Source organism: Geotrypetes seraphini, chromosome 3 (genome assembly GCF_902459505.1).
Source record: "Geotrypetes seraphini chromosome 3, aGeoSer1.1, whole genome shotgun sequence".
NCBI lineage: Eukaryota > Metazoa > Chordata > Amphibia > Gymnophiona > Dermophiidae > Geotrypetes > Geotrypetes seraphini.
In genome coordinates this window covers 8,297,148-8,324,509 of record NC_047086.1, presented here as the reverse complement: position 1 = coordinate 8,324,509, position 27,362 = coordinate 8,297,148, and the positions used below count along the sequence as shown (strand labels likewise).

The window sequence follows — 27,362 nt, the reverse complement described above, 5'->3', positions numbered from 1 at the left end:
CAAAATGGCCCCAGAGGCCGCCCGGATAGACAGAACATGATTGCGTGTTTGCCTAACCTTCAGGCAATGTGCAACCAACCTACTAGCCTTATTGAAGAACTCAAAATATTTCTGCTATAAAAGTTGCATATTGAAGCGCAAGCGCTCCAACTCCAAAACCTGAAGGTCGCTCCGAGCCTGTTGCAATTGTTTTCCCACCTCCACATTCCAAGGCTGATGCTTATGCATCCCCTCCAATCTCCCAATCTGATGTTTCTGCCTGGCCGAGGCCATGGCAATCAGACGACCACGCAGGGTGGCCTTCAACCCCTCCCAGATAGCCTCTGAGGAAGCCCTACACTCCAAATTTCAAATCCAGATATTCGCAAAGCCATTCCTCAATCTGAGCCACCACCCCAGGGTCATCCAAAAGACTATCGTTGATGCGCCAATTCTTCCGTCCCAAGCCACCCCCATCCCCCGCAAACTGCACCCAGATGGGTGCATGATCCGACCAAGTAGCCAGTTCAATACCCTACCCAGGTATATTAGATAGACTGTGAGCCCACCAGGACAGACAGGGAAAAATGCTTCAGTACCTGAATAAATTCATGTAAACCGTTCTGAGCTCCCCTGGGAGAATGGTAGAGAAATTGAATAAAATAAAATACTAACTACCCGCCGAAAGGATGCCACGTTTCACAAAAATGTAATCGATTCTAGAGTACAAGGCATGTGTCCAGGAAAAATGCGTATAGTCCCGTACCAAGGGATGTAGCCAACGCCAACCATCCTCCACATTCAAGGAAGCCAATGCTTCCCTCAACAATTTACGGTCTCGCTGGCCATAGCACCCAGCCCTCTCCAAGTTGTCTAAGTGAGGCATCGCAGTAAGGTTAAAATCCCCCACCAAAAGTCAAGGAACCCCCTTTAAACTGCAATATCCGGGGCACCAGCTCTCGAAAGAAGGCTCCCTGACCCTCATTAGGTGCATAAATGTTAACCAAAGAGTACAAACTGCCATCAATCAAAGCCTCCACCATGATATAACTACCCTGGGGGTCCCTCACTACCCTGCGTACCTCACAGCGCACCCCCTTACTAAACAAAGATCTCCACCCCACCCTTCTTAGTAGTACCCGCCCTGGATGCCCAAAAGGACTGGGGAAACCTAGAGTCCGGTACCAAGGATTCATGAGATGTCAGTAGGTGAGTTTCTTGAACAAAGCAAACTGCAACCTGCAGCCGTGTCAGCTCCTGGAAGAAGGCCCTGCGTTTGTGAGGAGAGTTGAGACCCCTAATATTGTAAGATACCAGCTTAAGCCCCGCCATAGGAAAAAATAGAAACACAGCGAAACCCCCCCCCACAACCATGATCTGCACCGCCTCCCGTACCTGAACCGCCACCACAGAAATCTCCGACTTGACCTCCTGAATCCATTTCTGCATATCAGCTTTGGTCAGCAGGTCAGGAGGCGGGTGCTCCGAGGCCGGTTCAGAAAGCATATCAGCAACCGCCGCAATGGCTCTTCCCAAGCTCGCGGCACTGCTCCCGCTCGACTCCATAACATCCCCGCCACATGCACTCTTGCTCAGCGCCTGTTCCATCGTGTGCTGCCCTGGTTTGTCACAGGGAAGCTTTCTGCGGGTCGCCATCCCTTCTGCACTCGGTATCTGCACCAGCCGCAAGCAATTAGGGCGTTCGCCTGCACAATTACACAGCCACAGATAGGGATTTGCTCAGGGCTCGAACGGAGCACCTAGTTCAAGCATCCATTCATACCGGTGACGTCACTTCCTTCCAAAGAGGTTGTGTTTCTGAACTCTTCAGCATGTTGAGCATTTTTCAATTTTGCTTTTTCTCAGAGGACAAGCAGGCCTTCATATTCTCACAGCTGAGTGATATAGAAACCTGATGGCAGATCAAGGCCAAATGGCTCATCCAGTCCTCATCAACAGCATCCACTGTCTCCTCATCTTAAGAGATCCCACACTTTCTTGAATTCAGACAGTCTTTGTTTCCACTACCTCTTCCGGGAAACTATTCTTTCCTACAAGCGAGAGAGTAAGAGCCAGTCTTTTATCCCAGGACAAGCAGGCAGCATATTACATGTGGGTGACGTCATCTGTGGAGCCCAATAAGGACAGTGTAAAAGTATACTGTCACTTTAAGCTTTAGAAAGCTTTAAGACTGCCCACACTGTGCATGCGCGAGTGCCTTCATGTCCGACACTGGCTTGCAAGGTAGTCAGTTTTTTGTTTTCTGCGGAGTGAAGATGATGTATCTGGACTTTGTCTAGTCGAGTTTGCCATCCTGCTTTTGTTTTTTCCATTATTTCTCTCAATTTTTCTTCTTAGTTGGTTTTTCTTTTAACTCCTTTCAATTTTTAATTAAATTTCTTAATTTTCACTTTTAGGGCCTGTGGGTGTTTTTGAAGCCTTTGTCCCCACTGGCGGCGCTGATGGCTTTTTGGCCTTCTGTTCACTCAACCCATGCTGCTTTCTCTTTCCTGCTGGATCTTTTCCCGATATTCCAGGGCTAAAAAAAACAGAGAAGCCCCAAAAGAACAAGAAGAATAAATGCTGATCCAAATATTTTATTCTTTTTATTCCTGCAAGAAGATATTGGGCCTGGGGTTGGGCACCCAGCAACTTGGACTTTTTTTGTGGTTTGGAGTTCTAGTGGTACCGTTGCATCGACATTGATCATCAGTCTTTGACCTCGATCATCAGCATCACAGGCATCTCTCACATAGTCTCTTGATGCATGCCTCTCCTTGATTGCCATCGATGCAGGCTGTTATTTCTGAAGTGTGCCTCCTTTTGGAGTTACCAATACTTTGACACCTTGCTGCACCTATTGAACCAGCTGAGTAGCCTTACACGGTGGTATCGATTCCCTTCGGTACTGGTAAGCAACAACAGTTTGATCGGCATCACGGGCATTTTTAGCATTGAGTCTCAATACATGCCTATCATCAAGCAGGCTGTCATTTCTGAAATGCACTACCCCTTGGCATTCCTAATGCTTCTACAGTACCAGCTTCACAGCCCTTAGTACCGGTGCAATTTCACACCATATGCAAGGGAACTGTATGGTGCATGGCTGGCCATGAGATCTCAATGTATTTGGCTTTGATTCCTTCTTTTTTCTCAGCATCGGATTCTGTTCAGTACCGACCCTTTCCTGTTTTGTGTTTTGCCTACATCAAGACTCTGTACTGATACTACATTCTACCTCAGTAATGTTGCTGCTCCTGTATCTTCAGTTCAGCGACCAGTACAGGTGCTTCCACTGTCTCCCTAGGCACTGGCCTAATCTCAGCATATGGTCATCAGCCTGCATACAGGTTCCTCCACTCCATAGTGCTCATCAATCCATGTTGATTTCAACAACTCACCCAAAATACTTTCAGTGTCTTGGTCTGGACCATCGAGTACTATGAACTTTCAGCGACTCTCTTTACCTTATAAAATCTTGTCCTGGACTTAACGTGCTGCTGATGAAACTTTTGAAAGTCCTTCAGTTCCAGAGACTATGCCACTGCACCATCAGGACTTGAAGGCTGTGCCATGGATAAGTTTAGACACTGTCTTTACTAAACCTCTGTGGAAAAACAGAGTTCTCATTTCAGCTTCTATATGTCCTTTTATCTTGAACAGTTCATACAGAAATTGGCTGATTTTGAGCAGTATATTCCATTTGGCTGCCTGCCAGAATTTCTGGACTCATAAGGAACCACTATGGCACATGTGCCAAACACAAGGCCCGCGGGCCGAATCTGGCCCTTCTGGCTGTTTTATGCGGCCCGCGGTTCAAGGTCAGCATTAGGGGGGAGTAAGCAGGGCTTCAAGATATCACCTTGCTTTCTGTTTTGGGCCCTCACCTTACGGCAACAATAGCACTCGTGGGCTGCAGTGATCATCAGCTTGTGCACGTTGGCAACACAACAAAAAAATTTAACTATGCCGACCCCAGTGACACACCCCATTGCTGGCCAGTAATTTATACCGCTGGTGTGATTGTCAACTTGCGCATGCCGGCAGTGCACCAGACATGAATTTAATTGTGCTGGCCCCAGCGACGCACCCCAGTGCCAGTCCAGCAGTAATTTAACAGTGCTGGCTATAATTTACACCGCTGGTGTGGTTGTCAACTTGCGCGTGCCGACAACGCACCAGAAATGAATTTAACTGTGCCGGCCCCAGCTGAGATGCATTGCTGGGGCCGACAGTTAAATTCATTTCTGGTGCGCTGCCGGCAAACGCAAGTTGACAACCACACCGGCAGTGTAAATTACTAGCCAGCACTGCTGAAGAGAGGAGGAAGCCAGACCACAAGAGAAATTGAGGCAGTGAGGGTGGGGGCGCTGATTATAACCGTAGGCTTGCCCTCTTGATTTTCACCTCCAGCTCTACCTCCCCTTCTGACTTCCTCCTCCAGCTCCACCTCCCTACTGGTCTGGCCCAGCGGTACAATGTGTGCAGGGATGGGGGAGCATGAGAATATTCTGCAAAGCCGTAGTGGTGAGGGAGGGAGACAACAAAGGTAGGGGGAATAATAATAATAATAACTTTATTTTTCTATACCGCCATAGTCAGGCGACTTCTAGGCGGTTTACAATGTAAGAAGGCTGGACATTCAGCGAATAACAAAGGTCTTAGTACAGTACAATGCTAATACAATACAATAAGTCCACATATAATACAATACAGTAAGTCTAAATACAATACTATACAATAAGTTTAAATACAGTACTGAACAAAGAGTCTAGATGCCGTACAATAGTCTAAATGGTAAACTTGCGTCAGAGAAAGGGCGGGACCGCCGGAAGACGAAGCAGCGCAGACGCAGGGCTCACAGAAGGGCCGGGACCGCCAAGAGGAAGCAGCAGGACACCGGTAGGAGCTTCTACATGATGAGGGGGGGGGGGGTCGGGAGGCTGTGGGGGTGCGAGCGGTCCTTCAGGGTGGGGGTGCGGGTGGGAGTGCGTGCGAGCGGTCCTGTGGGGGGTGAATCGGACGTCGGTGGGGGGAGCATCAGGCTTTCAGGGTGGGGACAGGACTTCAAGGGGGAGAGGAGAGTCGGGGCGGGCAAAAGGAGAGTCGGGCGGCGACAGGAGAGTCGGGGCAGCATGCGCGGTATACAGGTGTGCGCGGTATATAAAAATTTTTTTACATATATGTCGGTTTCCCGCGCGCTATACCCTTGTGCGCGTTTTACACGGGTGCGCGTTATCTATGAAAATATGGTAGATTGGAAACTGGTTAACTGACACACGACAGAGTAATAAATGGAATTTGCTCAGTGGAAAGGAAGATGAGCAGTGGCGGGCCTCAGGGATCAGTGCCAGACTCAATTCTGTTTAATATATTTGGGAGAAACATTGCTGAAGGGTTAGAAGGAAAAGTTGGTGGGTTTTTTGCGAATGACACAAAACTCACCAACAGAATGGACACCCTGGAGGGAGTAGAAACTATGAGAAAAGATATCTAAAAATTAGAAGACTGGTCTAAGTCATGCAATTTTAAATACGAAGGAAGTGCAGAATGATGCGCTTGGGGTGCAGAAATTCAAAGGAGATAAATGATAAAAAGTGAGTGATTGGTAAATACAGCTCAGGAGAGGGACTTTGGGGTGATGAAGTCTGAGGATCTCAAGGTGGCAAAACAATGTGACGAGTCAGTGGCCATGGCCAGAAGAATGCTAGGCTGCATAGCGAGGGGTATAACCAGCAGAAGAAAGGGGGTGTTGACCCCACTTGGAATATTGTGTTCAGTATTAGTGGCTGTATCTCACTAAGGATGTAAAAAGACTTGAAGACATTCGTAGAAAAGCATTCAAAATGGTTGAGTTTGCACTACAAGATATGAGAAGAGACTTTTTGACCTGAAGATGTGTACCCTAGAAGAAAGGAGATATAGGAGTGATATGATCCAGATATTTGAAAGGTATTGCTATACAAATAAACCTTTTCCAGAGATAGGAACATGGTAGAACTAGAGGATGTGAACTGAGGTTGCAGAGAGACCAACTCAGGAATAATATCAGGAAGTACATTTTTATGGACAGTTTGGATAACCAAAATACCCTCCCTTGGTACGTGGTGGAGATGAAAACAGTAACAAAATTCAAAAATATGTGGGGTAAACTCAAAGGAATCTTGTATGGAAAAAGACTGGTACCAAACAAACCTAGCGGTGCTTAGATGGCAACTTCAGTAATTGGGAAATAGTCAACTCCAAGTAGACTACAGTACTATAGTCTTTGCCCTGATCATGGCTGAAGAAATCTGGATGGGCTGAAGTGAGGCTTCAATGGGACCTCCAGTGTTGGGCAGTTTTCTACAGTCTGTGCCCTGAAAATGGCAAAGACAAATCAAGATCAAGTATGCATGTATAATATCACGTCATACCTTATGTATGAGGTTATCTTGTAGAACAGACTGGATGAACTGTACAAGTCTTGATCTGCTGTCGTCTGTTATGTTGCAATGATTCTGTTCAGGGCTTTGCAGCTTCCTCTAGCAGAGGCATTGTGGCTGCTGGAGAAAAAGTCCATACTCTGTTATTGGGAAAGATATGGAGGAAGCCACTACTTGCCCTGGATCAGTAGCATGGAATATTGCTACTCTGGGGATTCCGCATGGAATATTGCTGCACTTTGGGATTCCGGAATCTTGCTATTCTTTGAGATTCTGTATGGAATGTTCAGGCTCTTTGGGTTTTGGCCAGGTACTAGGGACCCGGATTGGCCACTGTGAGAACCCCAGTAAGGCTATTCTTATGTTCCTATATGCATTTTCATAAGACTACACAGCACAGAGCTCATGAGTTTAAACTTTAACCGGAAGAGAGTTAGATTAAGATGTTGGGAAAAATCTTATAACTGGGTAATCAAACACTGGAACATGTTATTAGCAGTCAGATAGTGAAATTGCTGTCAGGAAAAAGCTTATCTTCAAGGATTTAGGTACAGTGGATCTTGCTTGGAGGTCCAGAGGTCTCTTCTAGCCCTATTCTCCTGATGTGTGCTTTTGAAATAGAGAATCGCCAGCAGTAAAGCCCCTCTCCAGATCTGCAAGCCCTGTGGAAACACAGACCTAGATAAAGAGATCATGGAGATGAAGTTTTAATGAGTCTCACTCCGTCTAAGTTTTATTCCTGTATGATCACAAGATGTGATGTGACTGCTTTAAGACATCAAAAATATAATATTTGTTATTTTTGCCTTTTGGAGATAGCTTCAAACTGCACTTGAAGTGAACAGAATTGTGTTGTCCTTGGCTTCTGCACAGAACGGACCAAAGAAGAAAGGGAAGAAGCCATCCAGTAAGGTAGAAAATCCTGCAATGCTTTCCCGTATTCTTAACTGGGAATATCCTTTTCCCATTTTGTACATAGATAGGATCTTTTCTTTGATGCACAGCTCAATTGATTGAGAGAGTGGCTCACAGGAGCAGAAAGAATAAAAGATATTGAAACCAGCAGTTGTAAGATCTAAGGCAGCACAATTTTATTCAACAGACAAATCTGACCAGTTAGGATATGCAATAACTGATTTACTTGGATTTCAGCAAAGTTTTTAAGTGAAATCTTTTTTTATTGCGAGACCAAGAAAAAAATACAAAGTACAGTATATGAGAACAGAATGCAGCAAAGCATAACAAAGTCCACAAAACAAACAGGTCTCAAGGCATCCCCCCCCAAACAAGTTCTCATCACTTCACAGCAAATCACAGAAAATATTAGAACCAAACCAGAAACTCATAACCACAATCTAAAGCGAGGCCAAAAACTGTATATTCTACCAAATATGCACAGGAATAGAAAACAGCTGGACACAAATTAAAAAAAATATATATAGATACAGATATAGGGGCAGCAAAAGCCCGAAATGGGAAAGCTGAGAAATATGAAAAAATAGCGCCCAAGAAAGGGATCTGGGTGTCATTGTAGACAATAATAATTTATTTGTATACCGCCCTACTGCAAAGTTCTAGGCGGTTCACATACATTACTAACATTATACAATCAATGAATAGAAATACAATACTCTAAATAGTACTAAAATTATACAGTAAAAGAATAAAATACGATTTGCTAAAATACAATAGAAATCCACAAGAACATTCTGGCTATAAGATCAATATACAATTTGCCTGTAAATATTCTGGAACATCAGTTTACAAATTTATCAAATAGATCAGTTTTTAGTAATTTCCTAAAGGACATATAAGAGTAGGCCTGGAAGATAATAGTACTTAGCCATTAGTCCATTCTACCTGGCTGAAAACCGAGCAGTTTATCAAAAAATCTCTTGTATTGACAAGGTTTGATGGTTGGAATAACAAATAAATATTGCCCTCGAGTAATTCTATTAAGTTTGTAACATTCAAAGCATAGAGACAAGTAAGTAGGAGCCATACCAAACAACACTTTGAAACAGGTACAACCAAATTTAAAAAATATTCTAGCCTCAAAAGGCAACCAGTGCAGCTGTCTATAAGATGGAGTAATTTGATCATACTTTTTCAACTCGAAAATTAGACAGACCACAGTGTTCTGTATGAGTCTCAATCTCTTTTGGAGCTTTTTATGAGATCCCAGATATATTATATTACCTTCCATCCAATGTGCAGCGGAGGCCAAAAAATCAAGCAAGATACTAGGAATTATTTAAAAAGGGGACGGTTAACTAGAGTAAAGATATTATAATGACGCTGTATCGCTCCATGGTGTGACCTCACCTGGAGTATTGCGTTCAATTCTGGTCTCCTTATCTCAAGAAAGATATAGCGGCTTTAGAAAAGGTTCAAAGAAGAACAACCAAGATAATAAAAGGGATGAAACTCCTCTCGTATGAGAAAAGACTAAAAAGGTTAGGGCTCTTCAGCTTGGAAAAGAGACGGCTGAGGGGAGATAGGATTGAAGTCTACAAAATCCCGAGTAGAGTAGAACGGGTACAAGTGCATCGATTTTTCACTCCGTCAAAAATTACAAAGACTAGGGGACACTTCATGAAGTTACAGGGAAAATACTTTTAAAATCAATAGGAGGAAATATTTTTTCACTCAGAGAATAGTTAAACTCTGGAACTTGTTGCCAGAGGTTGTGGTAAGAGTGGATAGCGTAGCTGGTTTTAAGAAATGTTTGGACAATTTCCTGGAGGAAAAGTCCATAGTCTGTTGTTGAGAAAGATATGGGGGAAGCCACTGCTTGCCCTGGATCGGTAACATGGAATATTGCCACACCTTGGGTTTTGGCCAGGTGCTCTTATGTTCTTAATATGATAGTCCAGCAGACACCGGTGTCCCAATCCTATGGGGGGACTCCAGCATCCCACAGGGGGAGGTACTAGGGGGGTAGGGTGGGGGGGCCTTGTGGCGGAAGGGACTGGGGAGCTGAGAACCTATTACTGGTTTGGCAAGAAGGATTGGGCCACTGGTGTTTCTGTGCAAGTTCAAAACCTCATTGCGTGCTCTAGAGGAGAGAAAAAAATATATAAACCTCCCAGACCTGGAGAAAAGAGGTCTTGGGATTTGGAGTAAGTTTTAACATGAATTAACTTGAAGGTACTGGATTGGATTAAAAATTGGATGTCAGATAGATCAGTGATCCTGGAGTACCCCCTTAACAATCAGGTTCAGTCAGGTTTTCAGGATATCGATGTTGAATTTGCATAAACTTGATTTGCATACATTGCCTCCATTATATGCAAATTTCTTTCATGCATATTCATTGTGGATATCTTGAAACCCTGACTGGCAAGAGGGTACTCCAGGACAGAGTTGAGAAAAACTGGGGTAGATGACCAGAGGTAGTGGTTAAATAAGTGCACTCTGAAGAAGGAGGGTAATGAGCAGAGACTTCTGAGGGGAACTCATGAATGCAAATGTCATCTGTGCTGATTGCTAGCTCCCTGCTTTTAGCCTAACCACATACACAGCAGCACCTTCAAACCAATAACAACACGGATTCTATTTCTTCTTCTGCCCTGGTTAGAAAACATCTGATATAAAGACAGTTCAGTCCCCACGACAAGTTTTCTTGAAGACTGGAACCCTTCCATTTGTGGCAGGGAAGGTAAGTGACAAAGATTGTACTTGGATCAGATTTAAAAATTTGCCCCCTTCCCCCCATGTGTTTGCTTTGATTTGGACATAATTAGCATGGCCTAATCTGTTACCCAGGGATTTACATATTTGCAAGCTCAGGAAGGGGCAGAAACATGCTAGGAAGAGCTTGTGCAAAAGACCTTGTGAGATGTGCATAATTTTTATCTTTTTTTCCCCCTCTCCCTTGCCATCAAGCCCTGGATTCCTTAGACAAATGGACTTGCCCAGATCTTAAACTTTCCTCTTGAAGTAAATGCTGCTTTGTTTACCTCATTGGAATGACTACAAGACGGCATTGTATTTTCCAAAAAAACAGACAATATTTTTATTGTTAGTATAAAGACTTACAAAAATTACAGCAGCAAAGGCATAGCAGAAAGAAATATATTGTCAGTTCAGAATATGCAATGGAGAGTAGAACTTACACCCATATTGAGAGAGATTTACTTGCTTATGCCAGCGGGTGTGCTAGCCCCCTGTTCTACTCTCCATTGCATATTCTGAACTGACAATATATTTCTTTCTGCTATGCCTTTGTGCTGTAATTTTGTAAGTCTTTATACTAATAATAAAAATATTGTCTGTTTTGGAAAATACAATGCCATCTCGTAGTCATTCCAATGAGGTAAACAAGCAGCATTTACTTCACTCTGAAAAGAGAGAAGTGTATTTTCAATCCTGAATCTTGCCTTCCTGCTTCCTACAGTCTGTCAGTGTCAGTCACTCTGTTAGCGCAAATGTACAGAGTGTCCTGCATATGATGAAGCACCAAAATTCACACAGCAACCAGGAACACATAGGAACGGCCGTACAAAGAGTGCAGAAGCCCTTGTCCTCCACTGCTGATGGCCTCACTGACATTCTGCTGGCGTTGCAGGACGAACTGGGCCAAATGAGTTTGTAAGTATAAGGAATAATTTTTATTTTTACTCATTGAACTCGCTAATAAATTTTCTGTCTCAAACAGCTAGAACTGCTCCCTTAAAAACCCAAGGCTGGAATTACTAAAATCCACATAATAGGAGCCATCTGCTACTGAATGTTTTCCCCTTTAAAATGTAATTTTTATTCTGCTTAAACGATGTATGGGAGCACAATTTTTATTTATCCTTTTTCTGTTAAGAGTCAGAAACTCAAGGATTCTTAATGAGCCATCATAGTTCCACATTTTCAAGCATGGGCTGACATAAGTGATTCCTGAAGGCAGGGCTCTTTCAAGAAGTAATTACAGTTGCAGGCGAAGGCTTGAGGTGCCAAGATTGTGTTTGAGATCCTGGTTCTGAGTGAGCCGGGTGAGAAGGAACTATGGGCCCAAAAATGAATAAATTATAACCTGCTGCCAAGAATTCACACATGCTGCAGTTCACGTCTTAAAAAAAACAACCCAGTGCCAAGTGGTATCATAATGAAAACAGCTATACTAGTTTTAATGGAGCAATCACTCTCCTATATTTCAGTAGGGGAAAGTGTTTGGTTTTTCTAGTTCTCTCTTCACCATCACTTAAATTGAACAGGAGTCCATTACCTATAGTCCAGCAAGGGGGCGCTGTTTCACTATCACTTTTTGAATAGTTAGGCAAGCTCTGCAGGACTCCAGGGAAATCTGTCTCTAGTGATTGAAAACACAATATGTATGATTTTTGATTCGATTCAACTTTCCTGCCCAATTGGGTGGGTTTCTTGTTTTTGTTCTTTTTACCAAACATCCTGGTGGGTTTATTTTATAGCTTCTTTACCCCCTTTGCCCTCTCCTACCTACACTGGCGCTGTAGTGTAAGCAAAGCGAACAAAAAAGACTTTTCCTCTATCTCTGTTAAATCCTAGCTTACATTTACAATCTAATACCAGCTCTGGCAGGATACACATTTCACATCTGACACATTGCACCGTATTTTTCACTCCATAAGATGCACTTTTTTCCACCCAAAAGTGGGTGGAAATGTCGGTGCGTCTTATGCAGCGAAGATACCTTTTTTATTTTTTTAAACACCCCACCCCCACCCCGTCGTACCTTTTTAAATGCCCGCGCCCGATACGGCTCTCCCTAGCGTAGGTGAGCGCCCAGCTGTTTTCCTCGGCTTCCCCCTCAGCGGCCTCCGAATTCCTCCCTTTAAATGTGCTGGTAATTACGGCTGTCCAGATCCAACGTCCCGCCGGGGCCCTTGCGATGGGCGGGGCCTTATCTCTAAGCTGCTTCCCGCACCCAGCAAGAGAGGTCATCTTCCACACTGTGACCACCGCTGAGCTAATTACAGCAGCCTGCAGAGCGAACCTAGCAGGCTGCCTGACGTCAGGGACGGGACCATGGCAGAGGCAATGTGCTTCGGAGGCCAACGGCAGCCTGCAAGGTTTACTCTGCTGGCTGCCGTAATTAGCTCAGCAGTGGTCACAGTGTGGAAGACGACCTCTCTTGCTGGGTGCGGGAAGCAGCTTAGAGATAAGGCCCCGCCCATCGCAAGGGCCCCGGCGGGACGTTGGATCTGGACAGCCGTAATTACCAGCACATTTAAAGGGAGGAATTCGGAGGCCGCTGAGGGGGAAGCCGAGGAAGACAGCTGGGCGCTCACCTACGCTAGGGAGAGCCGTATCGGGCGCGGGCATTTAAAAAGGTACGACGGGGTGGGGGTGGGGGTGGGTGGAAGATGACCTCTCTTGCTCGGTGGTAAGGTCTCTCTTGCTTGGAGGTAAGGCCCTGCCCGTCACGAAGGCCCCGACGGGACGCCAGAAACCGTCACATCCCACTACTGTCTGGAGAATCATTTCAGATGGGATAAGTCAGTTCAGCCAAGCAGTTCTACAAAATTTATTCTCTGTTTAGATGCCAACTACCCACTAACCCTTTAGGTTTCAGCTAGGGAGTCCTACATGTGTGAATATACTGCTTGCTTGTCCTGGGATAAAGCACAGTTACTTACCTGTAAGAAGTGTTACTGAAGAACAATAGGCAGATATTCTGCCAACTCCCTAGTTGGCTTCTTAGCTTTTTTACTGAACTAATGGTCCCGTGAGCTCACATCGGGCGGGAAAGCACTGGCACATGCGCAGTATGGGCAGTCTTGAGACTTTTAAAGAAGTTAGTGACAGTACACTTTTGCACTGTCTGTATCAGTCTCTCTGGATGATGTCACCCACATGTGAGAATATCTGCCTGCTGTCCTTGGATAACACCTGTTACAGGTAAGTGACTGTACTTTATAGAGAGAGCACTGGAAATGGACATTAAGTTCTTCATATCTTTCTTTGTGCTGTGTGTCTTTTATGTAGTGAACATCAGGAGCTTTTTAAAGAGATCCAGGAAACCAAAGCTGATGAAGTGCGTGAGGACCTAGAGCGGGAATTGGAATGTTTGGTGAAGCAGATGGAAATAAAGGGTGACCAAATCCTAAAGCTGAAGAGATACCAAGCCCACGTGAGGGAATGTTTTTTTTGTTGTTTTCATGCATTGTGCTGGCTGGGTGGGTCATTGCCTGCTTGGCATATGCATTGTGGGATGTGAGGAAGAGATGAATCCAAGTTAGGTATATAAAAGCTATTGGAGCGCAAAACCCCCAAATTTTAGTAATTCCAGTGGGACATGAGCAAGATGATTTTCACAGCCATTTACCCAAACATATGTTTTGGTTGAAAGCACTTTTGAGAGAGGCTGAAAGGACAAAGGGTTTCCCTGATGTATGTACTTTTAGTCAGGGTGAAGAGAAGCGTTCCCAGGGATGTGTATATAGGTTGGGAGAGTGTATATGTGCATTTGATTTTCAATTCTACACACGTTTGGCACCCACTTGTTCACCAATGCAAGCAGAAAGTGTGTAGGTGCATTTAGCACACTCAGGGGAAGATTCTCAAAACTTTAATGTGGTCGCTAAAAAGGTTCAAGCTAGTTTAGCATTCGTATATTTTAGTGGTGGATTATCAAAACAGCTTCCTAGCAGTCTCTGACTCTGCCATGCAAATGTATTACAACAAGGTCATTAATATTTAAACAAGCACTCCAGTAGATTCTTTATTAACGCCAAGTGATCCCCTAACCTTGCTGTCTTATATTCATAATTTTCCAGCAAGTCTGAGCTGTCATAGCTTTACTTTCTGGTCAGTGCCTGAGCATTGGCTGGCTCAGGAATTGACAGGAAAGAAAGGCTTGACAGCTCAGACCTGCTGGAAAATTTTGCAAGCACCAAGCAACAACTCCCCCCCCCTCCCCCAGCAGCGGGAGAGATGCTCAATTCCTCCTCCCACCACTGTTTTACCCCGCCCCTTTGTTTATGAAGGTCAGCGGCAGGGTGTGCCTCCTACTTTCAGCCAGCAGACCTGCCTCTTCAAAATGGCAGGCCTTCCCCTCCCCAGTGCATACTGGGATGCTCCAGAGAGAGACCTAAGGCTCTGATTGGCCCAGGTTGCTTAAGGCCCCTCCTAAGGGTGAGCATTCTGCAAAATATGTCAATCACAGCTTTTCAACTCCTCCACAGTCTCTCCTGCCCTCTTCAGTTCTTCCTACTGCAGATGCACATGAAGATGTCATTCTGATTTGCTCCACTTATTTCTTTATTGGGGGTTTTTTTTTTTGGGGGGGGGGTATTCTTCTTTTTGTGTTTGGCTTTCTGCAGCTCATAGGACTGCTGTGCCTGCGTGGAGAGGAGCAGACTTTAGTCTTTTGATGGCAGGTGTATCCTTTGGGGACCTGTGCAGCCAACCTGCTGGAGATTTATGGAGCTCAGAGTTCTGGGCCTTCAACACTTGCTTGCTTCCTTGACTTGGCAGGAGCTTGAGTACAAGCTGTTAGGCATCAGAATTGTCCTTCAGGACACTCATGGTGCTGGCTGCAGTTTCACCTCCCCTTCTTTTCTGCCTCTGTCGCAGCGTGGGGTTAGAGGACCGAAGATCTTGGCTTGGCAGCTTGAGGTAGAGATTCCCTCCAAATCCAACTCACTTAAACAGCGCCCTAAATTGTAATTTTCCTGGAAATGTCCAGTTATCTTCTTTTGTAATCTGCCTAGAACTGCAAGGTACTAGCAGAATAGAAGTCACTAATGTAATGTAATGTAACTTAAGGAGCCGAAGCAGGCTGCAGCACCATTTCCCGAGTACAGGCTGTGACAGCCTATGGAGAAAATCAGGAGGGATCTTAAACTGTGTTAGGCTGTTTCTACAATTAGGTCTTTGTTTCCCCTCCTGTAAAATCCAATATTTTTTTTTGAAGTTTTGTTTATCCCTGAAGCATTTTTAAGCCATTTTGGTTTGGGGGTTTTATTTTTCCCTAGGTTTCCAAACTTCTTCATATGCCTCATTTTGCCTCAAAACTGCTAGGAATGGTTCCTCAGATCCTAATACCCCTATATTATGCCTTATTTGCACTGGATGAGCAGCTGAAGAGTGCCCTTGCACCACATGCTGTGTGGCACAGGATGGAAGGGCGGGAGCTTCAGGCTTAGCCCCTCCAGAAGCCTCAAGGGGTGGAGAAGGGTAGATGAACCCTTAGGGGGGAATGAAACACCTTCTGTAGCCCTGGGATAATAGCACTGCACCGTAAGGCTCCTTAGGGGGGAATGAAACACCTTCTGTAGCCCGGGATAATAGCACTGCACCATAAGGGCATAGATGCTTCGCAGCCCAAAAAAGGCATTTACTTCACCCTAATGGGTAAGAAGAGTTGCTTTCTCAGGCCTTTACCCCACAGTTCAGTAATCTGGCGGAAATGTGCTGGTCAGGTCCACAGGTGATTGGTCCAGTGTGCAGGCCTCTCTGGGTACTAAGAGTGCTTCTTCCCTAAGGGCAGAGGCTATACTGGACTATGATAGTCTATCAGACAGGGACTCGGAGGACGCGAGGGGTCAAATTTGGTCCTTTTACTGTCATAAAGTAAGGCTTCCCTGATGGGAAAAGCAGCCTCCCATCCAGAGGACCAGGGAGAGGATCCCTCTGTTCGCTGACTTTTGAAGTCCTCTGCTTTACTGGAAATCATTACCGAGTCCCTTCAAGAACTAAAAATAAGACACTCTGTAAACCCTGTTCTCTCAATATTCTCTCTGAGCGGAATCCAGATTCAACCCACATCTTTTCTGTGGCACCCAGACATGAGGATCCTAATCACAGAGCCCTGGGAGATCCCCCAAGGGCTCCATGAGGGTGGCTAAAACCATGGCTAAATTGTATCCAGTGCATCAGGAATTCCAGCAAATGTTTGCTGTACCTAAGGTGAATTCCCTGGTAGCCATGGTGACCTTATGCACTTCCCTTCCAAGTGAGGGGAGGCATGGTTTTAAAAGATCCACAAGACCACAGAGTGGCTATGGTCCTCAGGAGGCAGTTTGAGGCTCTAGCCTTAGTGATAAGGCTGCAGCTGTGGCCTCCTTTGTGGCACGCACATGTCATTCTAGGCTATGAAATTAGAATCTAATGGACTCTGAGCCCCTGCCTCAACTTGTGTTGGCGGGAATAGACTACATAGTGGATGCACTCTATGATATAATAAGAGTTATGGGGAAAATCTCAGCATTTTCAATCTCCACCCTCATATGCTCTGGATCAGGCAATGGGCGGGTGATTCAGCCTCTAAAGTGACACTAAGCAGGCTTCCATTCCGGGGCAGATGCTTTTTGGCAAGGACCTAGATGATCTTATGGCCAGTGTGCAAGATTGATGGCCACAATCTTTACAGGCTAGCAGATTCTAAGCAGCTAGAAGCCAGGGCCAGGGGTCCTTTCGTGGGTCCCAGTGCTCTTGTCAGTACTCCCAGGAACTCCTCTACCCAGAGAGCCTTTCAAGATTCCAGACTGAAATTCTCCAGGAACTGAAGGAACCAAGGTTCAGGCTCCATAGTGCCAGCCAAAAAGCCACAAGAATGCCAGCACTCAAGCCGCTTCTCTGAAGATTGGAGGTCTGCTGTCGGACTATCTGGAGACATGGGAACAAATAAACTCCAACTGCTGAGTCTTGGAGATTATCAGAGAGGGGTTACAAGATAGTTCACATACCCTATCTCTGACTGATTCATGAATTCACTAGCAGGCTGACCGGAGTCCAGGCAATGTTACAAAGGTTGCTAGATATTCAAGCCATAGAACCAGTCCCTCCAGAAGACTCACGCAGATGCTCCATATACTTTGTTGTGCCCAAGAAAGGATCAGAGGAGTGGATCTCAAATGCGGCCCTGAGGGTTCCTTGGTTCAAGATGGAGAACATTCGGTCTGTCATCACAACAGTGGAAAAAACACAAAAAGGCAACCTAGTCACATCAAGGTTTGTGTGGGGGACGCTCAAGACGCCAAAATTGGCTCGCAACTAACAAACTAAAATGGGGTGAATATAATATTGGGTGCTCTCAGTGTGATTTTTGCATGGTGATTTTTGATTTTGTTGTGTGAGTCGGGGGGTCTGGCTGGCAGGGTTTGTTTGGGGGTCGCTCAGGTTGTTTGTGTTGAGTTTAATTTACTCACTTTGATTGTTTGATTTGTTTGATTTAGTGGACTCAGGTCCCTTTAATTTCAGCACACTCAGGGTGCTCAATGATGGTGTGTGGGTGAAGGCTTACCGCCTTGACCCAGAAGTGAAGTGTCGGAGCTGTGCTCCTATCACTGAGGGTTCACACTGAGAGCACCCAATATTATATTCACCCCATTTTGGTTTGTTAGTTGCGAGCCAATTTTGGCGTCTTGAGCGTCCCCCACACAAACCTTGATGTGACTAGGTTGCCTTTTTGTGTTTTTTCTACTGTAGGAATTTTGGCAAATTTGGAGTGTATTGTTGTTGTTATCACAACAGTGGAGCCAGGAAAATTTCTGGCCACCCTAGATTTGTCGGAATCTTACCTTCACATCCCCATCTTTCCAGACAAAGAAAGTTCCTCAAATTCCTCGTGTTAGAAAATCACTATCAATTCTTGGCGCTTCCCTCTGAGCTGGCAACAGCACCCCGAACTTTCACCAGGGTTATGGTGGTGGTGGCTGCTCATCTCCGCAGGTGCAGCCATACTTGGATGATTGGCTCGTCAGCGCACCATCCGAAGCAGAGGGAAAAAAGGCAATAGCAGCAATTGTGGAAATGTTGCAGAGTCTGGGATGGATTGTGAACCTTCGAAAGAGCCAGCTGGTCCTGACAAAGTCCTGGAATATCTGGGGGTCTTATTCAACATGGCAGAGGGCCAAGACTTCCAGAAGCTCGCAAACAGAAACTTCATGGTCAGACTACAGACCTGTTAGTCAAGCCAGAGCCTACTGCATGACATTACCTTCAAATCCTTAGGTCTATGGCAGCCACGATAGATGGTGGTGCCCTGGGCAAAGGCGCACATGCACCCCTTCGAGGATGCGCTATCTCTCTGGTTGCACTAGAGAGACTCCCTGTAAGTTCACTCCCCTGGATAGTGTCAGCCGAACTCAGCATGAACTGGTGGCTCTGTCCACAGTCTCTAGCGAAAGACATCCAACTCCAGATCAATTCATGGGTCATCCTAACGATGGATGCCAGCTTGTTCGGCTGGGGGGGCTCATTGCAACGGTCACCCAGTTTACGGCCAATGAACACCATCGCAGCGGAAGTGGTCTATCAACGGGCTGGAACTCCAAGCAGTTTGGCGGTCACCAGCTGCAGTCTTTGCTGGGAGGCATGGGAGACATTTCAGCGCTGATGCAGCAAAGTTGGAGCTGGGCAACACCCCCATCATGTTGGTTCTAGCATTCCTCCGAAGGCCTTGACAAGGGATTGGCAGTGGCGTTCTTAGAGTTCAAGTAGCAGGGCTTTCATACTTCCAGGGCTGAGAAAACAGAGCTGAACTATAGCCTATCCGGACATAGGTTCCTGAAGGGCGCACTAAAACTATAGTCCCGATTCAAGACCCATTTCCATCCTGGAATCTTAACATAGTTTTAGAGACTCAGCAGAACCCCATATAGGCCTCCCTTATGGATCTGACAGTCAAAGCAGTCTTCTTGGTGACAATTACTTCTGCCAGGGGATTCTCAGAATTGCAGGCCCTATCATGCAGAGAGCCGTTCCTTAGGCTCATGGAACCATGAGTAACTTTGCATACGGTTCCCTCCTTCATACCAAAGATCATCTTGGCGTGTCATGTCAACCAAGAGGTTAGGTTGCCAGCATTTCACTCCACAGGGTCCAAGAAGAGCGACAAGGCCTTAAAGCAGGGGTGTCCAACCTTTTGGCTTCCCTGGGCCGCATTGGCCGAAAAAAATGTTTCTGGGGCCACACAAATGTGCAAACGCTGCAGCAAGACAGAGGAGGGAGCCGGCAAGACAGTAAATACCCAGGGGCAGCAGAGGAAAACACTGCATCGCCCTCAACCGGGGCCACACAAAATACTTCACGGGGCCGCATGCAGCCCTCAGGCCGCAGGTTGGACACCCCTGCCTTAAAGGTTTTGGACGTCAGGAGAGTCCTATTGCATTACCTGGAAATGACCAAAGAGTTTCATGTCTCAGATCATCTTTTTGTGTTAACCAATCGGGGCGAGATATCTAAAACTATGTTAAGATTCCAGGATGGAAATGGGTCTTGAATCGGGACTGTAGTTTTAGTGCGCCCTTCAGGAACCTATGCCCAGCTCCAACTCTAGATGGATTCGTAGATCTATATCTTCCACATACATCGGTTGCTGCAAACAGTTGCCTATCTCGTTGAAATTGCATTTGATAAGGAGTGGCCTCTTGGGTGGAAGCAAGGGCAATCCCTCCTGAGATTTGTAGATTAACGACCTGGTCCTCCCTTCATACTTTAACCAAATTCTACAGGGTGAACATAGCATTACAGTAAGATGATGTTTTTGGCTCCTCTCCCACTCTAGACTTTGAAGACTATTTAGATACGTCCCTACGGTACAGCATACCATCCCTATTGCACTGGAAAAAGAGATTAAGTTCTCCTCCATCTATCCCCCCTTGAAACACTTTACACTTATGCTGATGACATCCTTGTCCTCCTCGAGACTGACTCGAACCTCACTAACCTCTCCGAGAACATATCCTCATGTATAACGAACCTCCAATCCTGGGCCCTCACTGTACAAATGAAACTAAACGAGTCCAAAACAAAACTACTTTGGCTCGGTCCCATATTAGACCATTTACCTACCTCCATTCCTTGTCCTCTGGCCCCACACTTCAGCTCGAGTTCTCAAGCAAAGTTCTGGGCATCATCATGGACTCCTCACTATCCTTCAATGACCACCTCCACTCCTTAGTAAAAAAAAATGCCTTCATATGCTGAGGAAAGTGAGATCCTGTTTCCATCAAAAATACTTTGCCGTCCTTGTTCAATCCATCATCCTCTCCAGATTAGACTATTGCAACTCTATCTACTTAAGCCTAACTAAGAAAAGCCTCCACAGACTCCAGCAGATTCAGAATGTCGCGGCTAAGCTTATTTTTGCAAAAAGTAAATTTGATCACGTCTCACCACTTCTGTCCAAGCTTCACTGGCTTCCAGTAATCTCCAGGGTCCACTTCAAATGTGCCTGCCTAACTTTCAAGATCCTTCACGGCATTCTTCCTCCCGTTATTCCACTATCTTGGAATTCCTCTAATCCTAATTCCACCAGATCTCCCCAAAATTAAAACTATCCTTCCCTTCTATAAAAGGTATATCCCATGCTGGAAAAGTAGACATCCCTCCCCTTTAGAATCACTGAGCTCTGGAACAACCTTACATCCCCTCTCCGAAACTCGAGCTCCCTCCAACTCTTCCGAAAACATCTGAAAACTTGGCTTTTCTCAAAAATGTAACACCTCCCCCCTTTCTGGTACCCTAATACCCTCTATATCTTCTTTACACTTAATCCTATGGAGTTCCTTTCTATCTTAGCCCTGTAAACCATGCCGAGCTCTACGATTGCGGAGAAGTTGCGGTATACAAACCTAAGGTTTAGTTTAGTTTAGTTCTACCTTGATGATATATTTTCCATTAGCTAGGAATGGTATGTGAACCTCCACCCAGCACTGATAAAAGAAAACATTGATGAACATTTGGAAAGAAACAAACTTCTGAAAACAAGCCAACATGGGTTCTGCAGGGGGAGATCGTGCCTAACTAACTTATTGCACTTCTTCGAAGGAATTAACAAACAGATGGACAGAGGGATTTCCAAAAAGCCTTTGATAAAGTGCCACACGAGCGTCTACTCCGGAAACTTAAGAACCATGGAGTGGAAGGAGACATACATAGATGGATCAGAAACTGGTTGGCGGGTAGGAAACAGAGGGTAGGGGTGAAGGGCCACTATTCGGAATGGAGGAGGGTTACGAGTGGTGTTCCGCAGGGCTCGGTGCTCGGGCCGCTGCTATTTAATATATTCATAAATGATCTAGAAACAGGGACGAAGTGTGAGATAATAAAATTTGCAGATGACACCAAACTATTTAGTGGAGCTCGGACTAAAGAGGACTGCGAAGAATTGCAAAGGGACTTGAGCAAACTAGGAGAATGGGCAACGAGATGGCAGATGAAGTTCAACGTTGAGAAATGTAAAGTATTGCATCTGGGAAGCAGAAACCCGAGGTACAACTATACAATGGGAGGGATGTTAGTGAACGAGAGTACCCAAGAGAATACGAAGAGAAACTGAACAAATTGCAGCTCTATATTCTCGAGAAACGTAGGGAGAGGGGAGACATGATCGAAACATTTAAGTACCTCACAGGACGTGTCGAAGTGAAAGATGATATTTTCTTTCTCAAGGGACCCTCGGCCACAAGAGGGCACCCGCTCAAACTCAGGGGAAACTTCGTCAATTTCATGGCAACACCAGAAAGTATTTCTTCACAGAGAGAGTGGTTGATCATTGGAACAAGCTTCCAGTGCAGGTGATCGAGGCAGACAGCGTGCCAGACTTTAAGAATAAATGGGATACCCATGTGGGATCCTTACGAGGGTCAAGATAAGGAAATTGGGTCATTAGGGCATAGACAGGGGGTGGGTAAGCAGAGTGGGCAGACTTGATGAGCTGTAGCCCTTTTCTGCCGTCATCTTCTATGTTTCTGTGTTTCTATGGGGGTAATGGTGGACATGACAATGAAGCCAACGGCACAGTGCGCAGCGGCCGCTAAGAGAGCAAATAGAATGCTAGGTATAATCAAGAAGGGTATTACAACCAGGACGAAAGAAGTTATCCTGCCGCTATATCGTGCGATAGTGCGCCCACATCTGGAATACTGCGTCCAATATTGGTCGCCGTACCTTAAGAAGGATATGGCGTTACTCGAGAGGGTTCAGAGGAGAGCGACACGTCTGATAAAAGGGATGGAAAACCTTTCATACGCTGAGAGATTGGAGAAACTGGGTCTCTTTTCCCTGGAGAAGAGGAAACTTAGAGGGGATATGATAGAGACTTATAAGATCATGAGGGGCATAGAGAGAGTAGAGAGGGACAGATTCTTCAAACTTTCAAAAAATATAAGAACAAGAGGGCATTCGGAAAAACTGAAAGGGGACAGATTCAAAACAAATGCTAGGAAGTTCTCCTTTACCCAGCGTGTGGTGGACACCTGGAATGCGCTTCCAGAGGATGTATTAGGACAGAGTACGGTACTGGGGTTCAAGAAAGGATTGGACAATTTCCTGCTGGAAAGGGGGATAGAAGGGTATAAATAGAGGATCACTGCACAGGTCCTGGACCTGTTGGGGCCGCCGCGTGAGTGGGCTGCTGGGCACGATGGACCTCAGGTCTGACCCAGCAGAGGCATTGCTTATGTTCTTATGTGCCTAATTTCTTACTCAAGCTTAATGGTAAACTCCATAGCTAAAGATTTCACTGTCAGTCTGTCGAATGCGGAAGAGACTGTATATACGATTACAAGGGAGGAATAATTGAACTCCATAAATGTTCAGGATGTTTGTTTCTTGTCTAATTTGTATTTTCTTGCATTCATTGTTCATTTCCAAGGCATGTTAATATTTTAACTACATTCCTGTTTCCTCAGTGATTGTTTTAAATTCATTTGAGCAGATCAGACACCTGGGGTTGGGGGGAATTCCCCACCTCCCTCCTTCTCCTCCTGTAGGGCTGTTACCAGCTTTGGTACAAACTGAACAGGGCAGCAGAGATGGTGGAGAAGGAGGAGTTGAAAAGCTGTGATTGACATTTGCATAATGCTTGCAAGAGATAATGGTTACTGTGGATGGGCAGACTAGATGGGCCATTTGGCCTTTATCTGCCGTCATGTTTCTATGAACTATCCTATGGTTCAGCATACCATCCCTATCTACTGGAAAAAAATATTATCAAGGTAAGAACCTAATCTCTCTTTACCACAAGCTCTGGAACTCATTGCTAAGGATAACTCTTAAGTGAAATATTTTCTCCTCCTTGTTTTAAATGTACTACTTTGTAACTTCTTGGTGTGTTCCCTAGTCTATTTTTGAAAGAATAAACATTGATCCATATTTACCTGCTCCACTCCTCAGCGTTTAATAGACATCCACATTATCTTCCCCCTCAGTTATCTCTTCTCCAAGCCCCAACCTCTTTAGTCTTTCCTCATGAGAGCTGTTCTATTCACTTAACGTATTTTTCGCTCCATAAGACACACCTGATCATAAGACGCACCCTAGATTTAGAGGAGGTAAACGAGAAAAATAACATTCTGAACCAAATTCTCCCTGCCAGGCTCTGCATCCAACCTCACACTCCCTGCCAAGCTCTACACCCTGTCCCCCCTCTGGTGGTCTAGTGGTAGGCCGGGACAGGGCAAAGAAGGGCAGGCAGGCCTAGTGACTGGCAGGCAGGTAGGGACAGGGCATGCAGGTTGGCAGGCCTCCCAGGCAGGCAGACAGGCAGGCCTCCCCCCTTCCAGGCAGGCTCCCCTCCCAGGCAGGCAGGCAGGCCTTCCCCTCCCAGGCAGTTTCCCCATACAGGCAGGCAGTCAAGCCTCCCCCCTCCCAGGCAGCCCCCCCCCCCCCAGGCAGGCAGTCCCCCTCCTCCCAGGCCTCCCCGTAGGCAGGCCCAACCTCTCCCTGCGGCATGCAATCCCCTGCCTCTCCCCATACCTATGGAACGGCATGGCAGGCCCCGGCCTCCCTCTCCTCCCCCACCCCACCCTCTGTTACCTTTTTTATCATTCTGGCACTGTCCCTCGCCGGATGTGGCTGCCTGGTCCCCATGAGCAGTGACTGCTGCCATGGCTGCTGCTGAGTCATCTTCTTTTTTCTTTGTGGCAGAGCATCGCACAAAGCTGCCTGCCCGGTCATGTGCTGCTTCCCACGAGAACTCAGTTTTTTATAACTTTCTAATTCCACTATACCTTGAGATGTAGTTACTAGAATTGCATACAATATTCACCAAGGAGTGGTAGAGATATTATATTATTTTCTTAATTTTCTATTCTTGTCTTAATAATTTCTAACAGTTTTTTTGCGTTTTTGACAACTGCTGCTCATTGAGCAGATTTCAACCTATTGTCCACAATGACACCTAAATCCTTTTCCTTGGTGGTGACTCCTAATGTGGAATTTAATATTTTGTAGCTACAATCTGAATTATTCTTCCCAATCTATATCACTCATCCACATGAAATTTTATCTTCGGTTTTTGAAATTTAATAATGATCAGCTTAAGACAAGTGTTTTGTATGGTAAAGTAATAGTTTGTTTCCAGAAAGTGCTTTCTTATGAGATTGATTAGTTGGTACAGGGTAGAGATAATATTGATGAGTGGTTATGAGGAACATCACAACAGTACAGTATTTTATTTATGATTTAATTTTGATCATATTAACCAGAACAATATGCACAGGATATTTGACTCCATCTCCCCTCCCCTCTGTGACCTAAATCAATGTTTGTTATTCTGTCAGGTTCAGAAACTGAAGCAGAAAGCCCAGAAAATGAAGAAGCAGTCCTCTAGTAAGCTGAAGGATGAAAGGTCTGAAAACAAAAGTGCACCAGCCACGCCTGAGTGCAGTGCGAAAAAAAGCACAGTCGTCCAGAAAAGCAGGAGCTCGCTGCAACTGTTGAGATGTGCACAAAGTCTCCGAACTTCACTGAAAAAAGATGACATCATGTGGGAAAAATAACACTGTGTATGGTCCCTTCTATATTTATTTTAATTCTCATGCTTCATCCCACCATTCATCTTCAACGCATACCCAGTGTCACGGGGAACTTTTGGAGAGCTAGAAGTTGAGTCAGACTTCTGAACCAGCAAAGCTGTGAACTGCAGCTCACAGCACACCTCCAGCTTACCTGAGCTTTTCAGATTCCCAGGTCTTTAGCTTTTTATTAGTATCACTGTAGTGTGTTTTGTTTTGTCTTGTCATTGCTATGCTGTGTATTTTAAAACAGGGTAATTTACTGTAAGCCAATTTTCAGACTGCAGTTTTTAATAAAATTATTTTAATTGTGAATTATTTTTAATAAAGTTGAGCCTTATTCTTTTTACAATTCTCTATGTTGGAGTCTTCTTGTTTTTGTAGACTTTTAATAGTTCTAGTAAAAGCAAAATAAGGCTCGATGAGCAGGGCAGGATTAACCAATAGGCCAAAATGGTCAGAGGGGGCCCAATGAAGGAGGGCATTAACATTGTTTTTTCAAAACGGCGATGGACCCCTCCAGCATCGATTGGCAACGCGGCCCTCCCCCCCATCGACGGAAATAAGACAAGCAAGCAACGTGGGTAAGAAAGGCAACAGGAACTGTAATTGTGCAAGCAGTGCTGCTTGCCCAAAGTTTCCCTCTGACACAGCTTCCTGTTTCTGCCTGGGCTCATGGTGGGGTGGGGCAGGGGGGCCCAGTGTACTTGTGTGCCTAGGGGCCCTCGACGAATTAATCCTGCCCTGTCGATGAGTACCCCGGTTATTCTAGCCCAGATTTGGAAGTTATGATAATAATAGCTTTATTTATATCCCGTCAATCCTTTCAGTTCATGGGGTGGAAGGAGACGTACATAGATGGATCAAAAATTGGTTGGCAGGTAGAAAGCAAAGGGTAGGAGTGAAGGGCCACTACTTGGACTAGAGTAGGGTCACGAGTGGTGTTCCGCAGGGGTCAGTACTCAGACCGCTGCTGTTCAATGTATTTATAAATGATCTAGAAACAGGGACCAAGTGCGAAGTAATAAAATTTGCAGACGACACCAAACTATTTAGTGGAGTTAGGACTAAAGAGGACTGAAGATTTACAAAGGGACCTGAACAAACTAGGAGAGTGGGCGTCGAGATGGCAGATAAAATTTAATGTAGAAAAATGTAAAGTCTTGTATGTAGGAAACAGAAACCCAAAGTACAGCTTTACGATGGGTAATGGGTGAAAGTACCCAAGAAAAGGACTTGGGGGTGATAGTGGACAACACAATGAAGCCATCGGAACAATGCACAGCGGCCTCTAAGAAGGCGAATAGAATGCTGGGTACTATCAAGAAAGGTATTACAGCCAGAATGAAAGAAGTTATTCTGCTGTTGTATCGGGCGATGATGCGCCCACATCTGGAGTACTGCGTCCAATATTGGTCGCCGTACCTTAAGGATATGGCGATACTCAAGGGTCTCTCATACGAGGAAAGACTGGGCAAGTTGCAGCTCTACTCTCTGGAGGAGCGCAGGGAGAGGGGTGACATGATTGAGACATTTAAGTACGTCACAGGTCGTGTCGAGGTGGAAAACGACATATTCTTTCCTAAAGGACCTTCAGTCACAAGGGGGCACCCGCTCAAACTCAGAGGAGGGAGATTTGGTGGTGACACCAGGAAGTATTTCTTTACAGAAAGGGTGGTGGATCACTGGAACAAACTACCAGTTCAGGTGATCAAGGCCACTAGCGTACTTGACTTTAAGAATAAATGGGACATACACGTGGGATCTCTACGTGGGTCGAGCAGCACTCTGACTTAATGGGGTGGGACAGTAGAGTGGGCAGACTTGATGGGCTGTAGCCCTTTTCTGCCGTCATCTTTCTGTGTTTCTATGGTTCAGAAAAGAGCAACATGATTGATAAAAGGTATGGAAAACCTTTCATATGCTGAAAGATTGGAGAAATTGGGGCTCTCTTCCTTAGAAAAACGGAGACTTAGAGGGAACATGATAGACCTACAAGATCATGAAGGGTATGGAAAGTGGAGAGGGACAGATTCTTCAAACGTTCAAAAACTACAAGAACGAGAGGGCATTCAGAAAAATTAAAAGGGGACAGATTTGAAACCAATGCTAGGAAGTTCTTCACCCAAAGGGTGGTGGACACCTGGAATGCGCTTTCAGAGGGTGTGATAGGACAGAGTACGGCAGAGTACGGTTTTGGGGTTTAAGAAAGGATTAGATAATTTCCTGAAGGAAAAGG

The 27,362-nt window shown here is 45.3% G+C and overlaps 1 protein-coding gene across 1 annotated transcript in view; it reads left to right on the top strand.

Annotated features, from left to right (window-relative positions):
• Positions 1-25,480, top strand: part of CEP57L1 (centrosomal protein 57 like 1) — a 96,805-nt gene extending 71,325 nt beyond the window's left edge. The window contains exons 7-11 of the mRNA XM_033939520.1: positions 7,224-7,316; positions 9,985-10,065; positions 10,804-10,997; positions 13,362-13,506; positions 24,890-25,480. Coding sequence (XP_033795411.1) covers positions 7,224-7,316; positions 9,985-10,065; positions 10,804-10,997; positions 13,362-13,506; positions 24,890-25,108 — 732 coding nt within the window. The 3' untranslated portion in view covers positions 25,109-25,480. The remainder of the gene's footprint in view (positions 1-7,223; positions 7,317-9,984; positions 10,066-10,803; positions 10,998-13,361; positions 13,507-24,889) is intronic.
• The last annotated feature ends 1,882 nt before the right edge of the window (positions 25,481-27,362 follow it).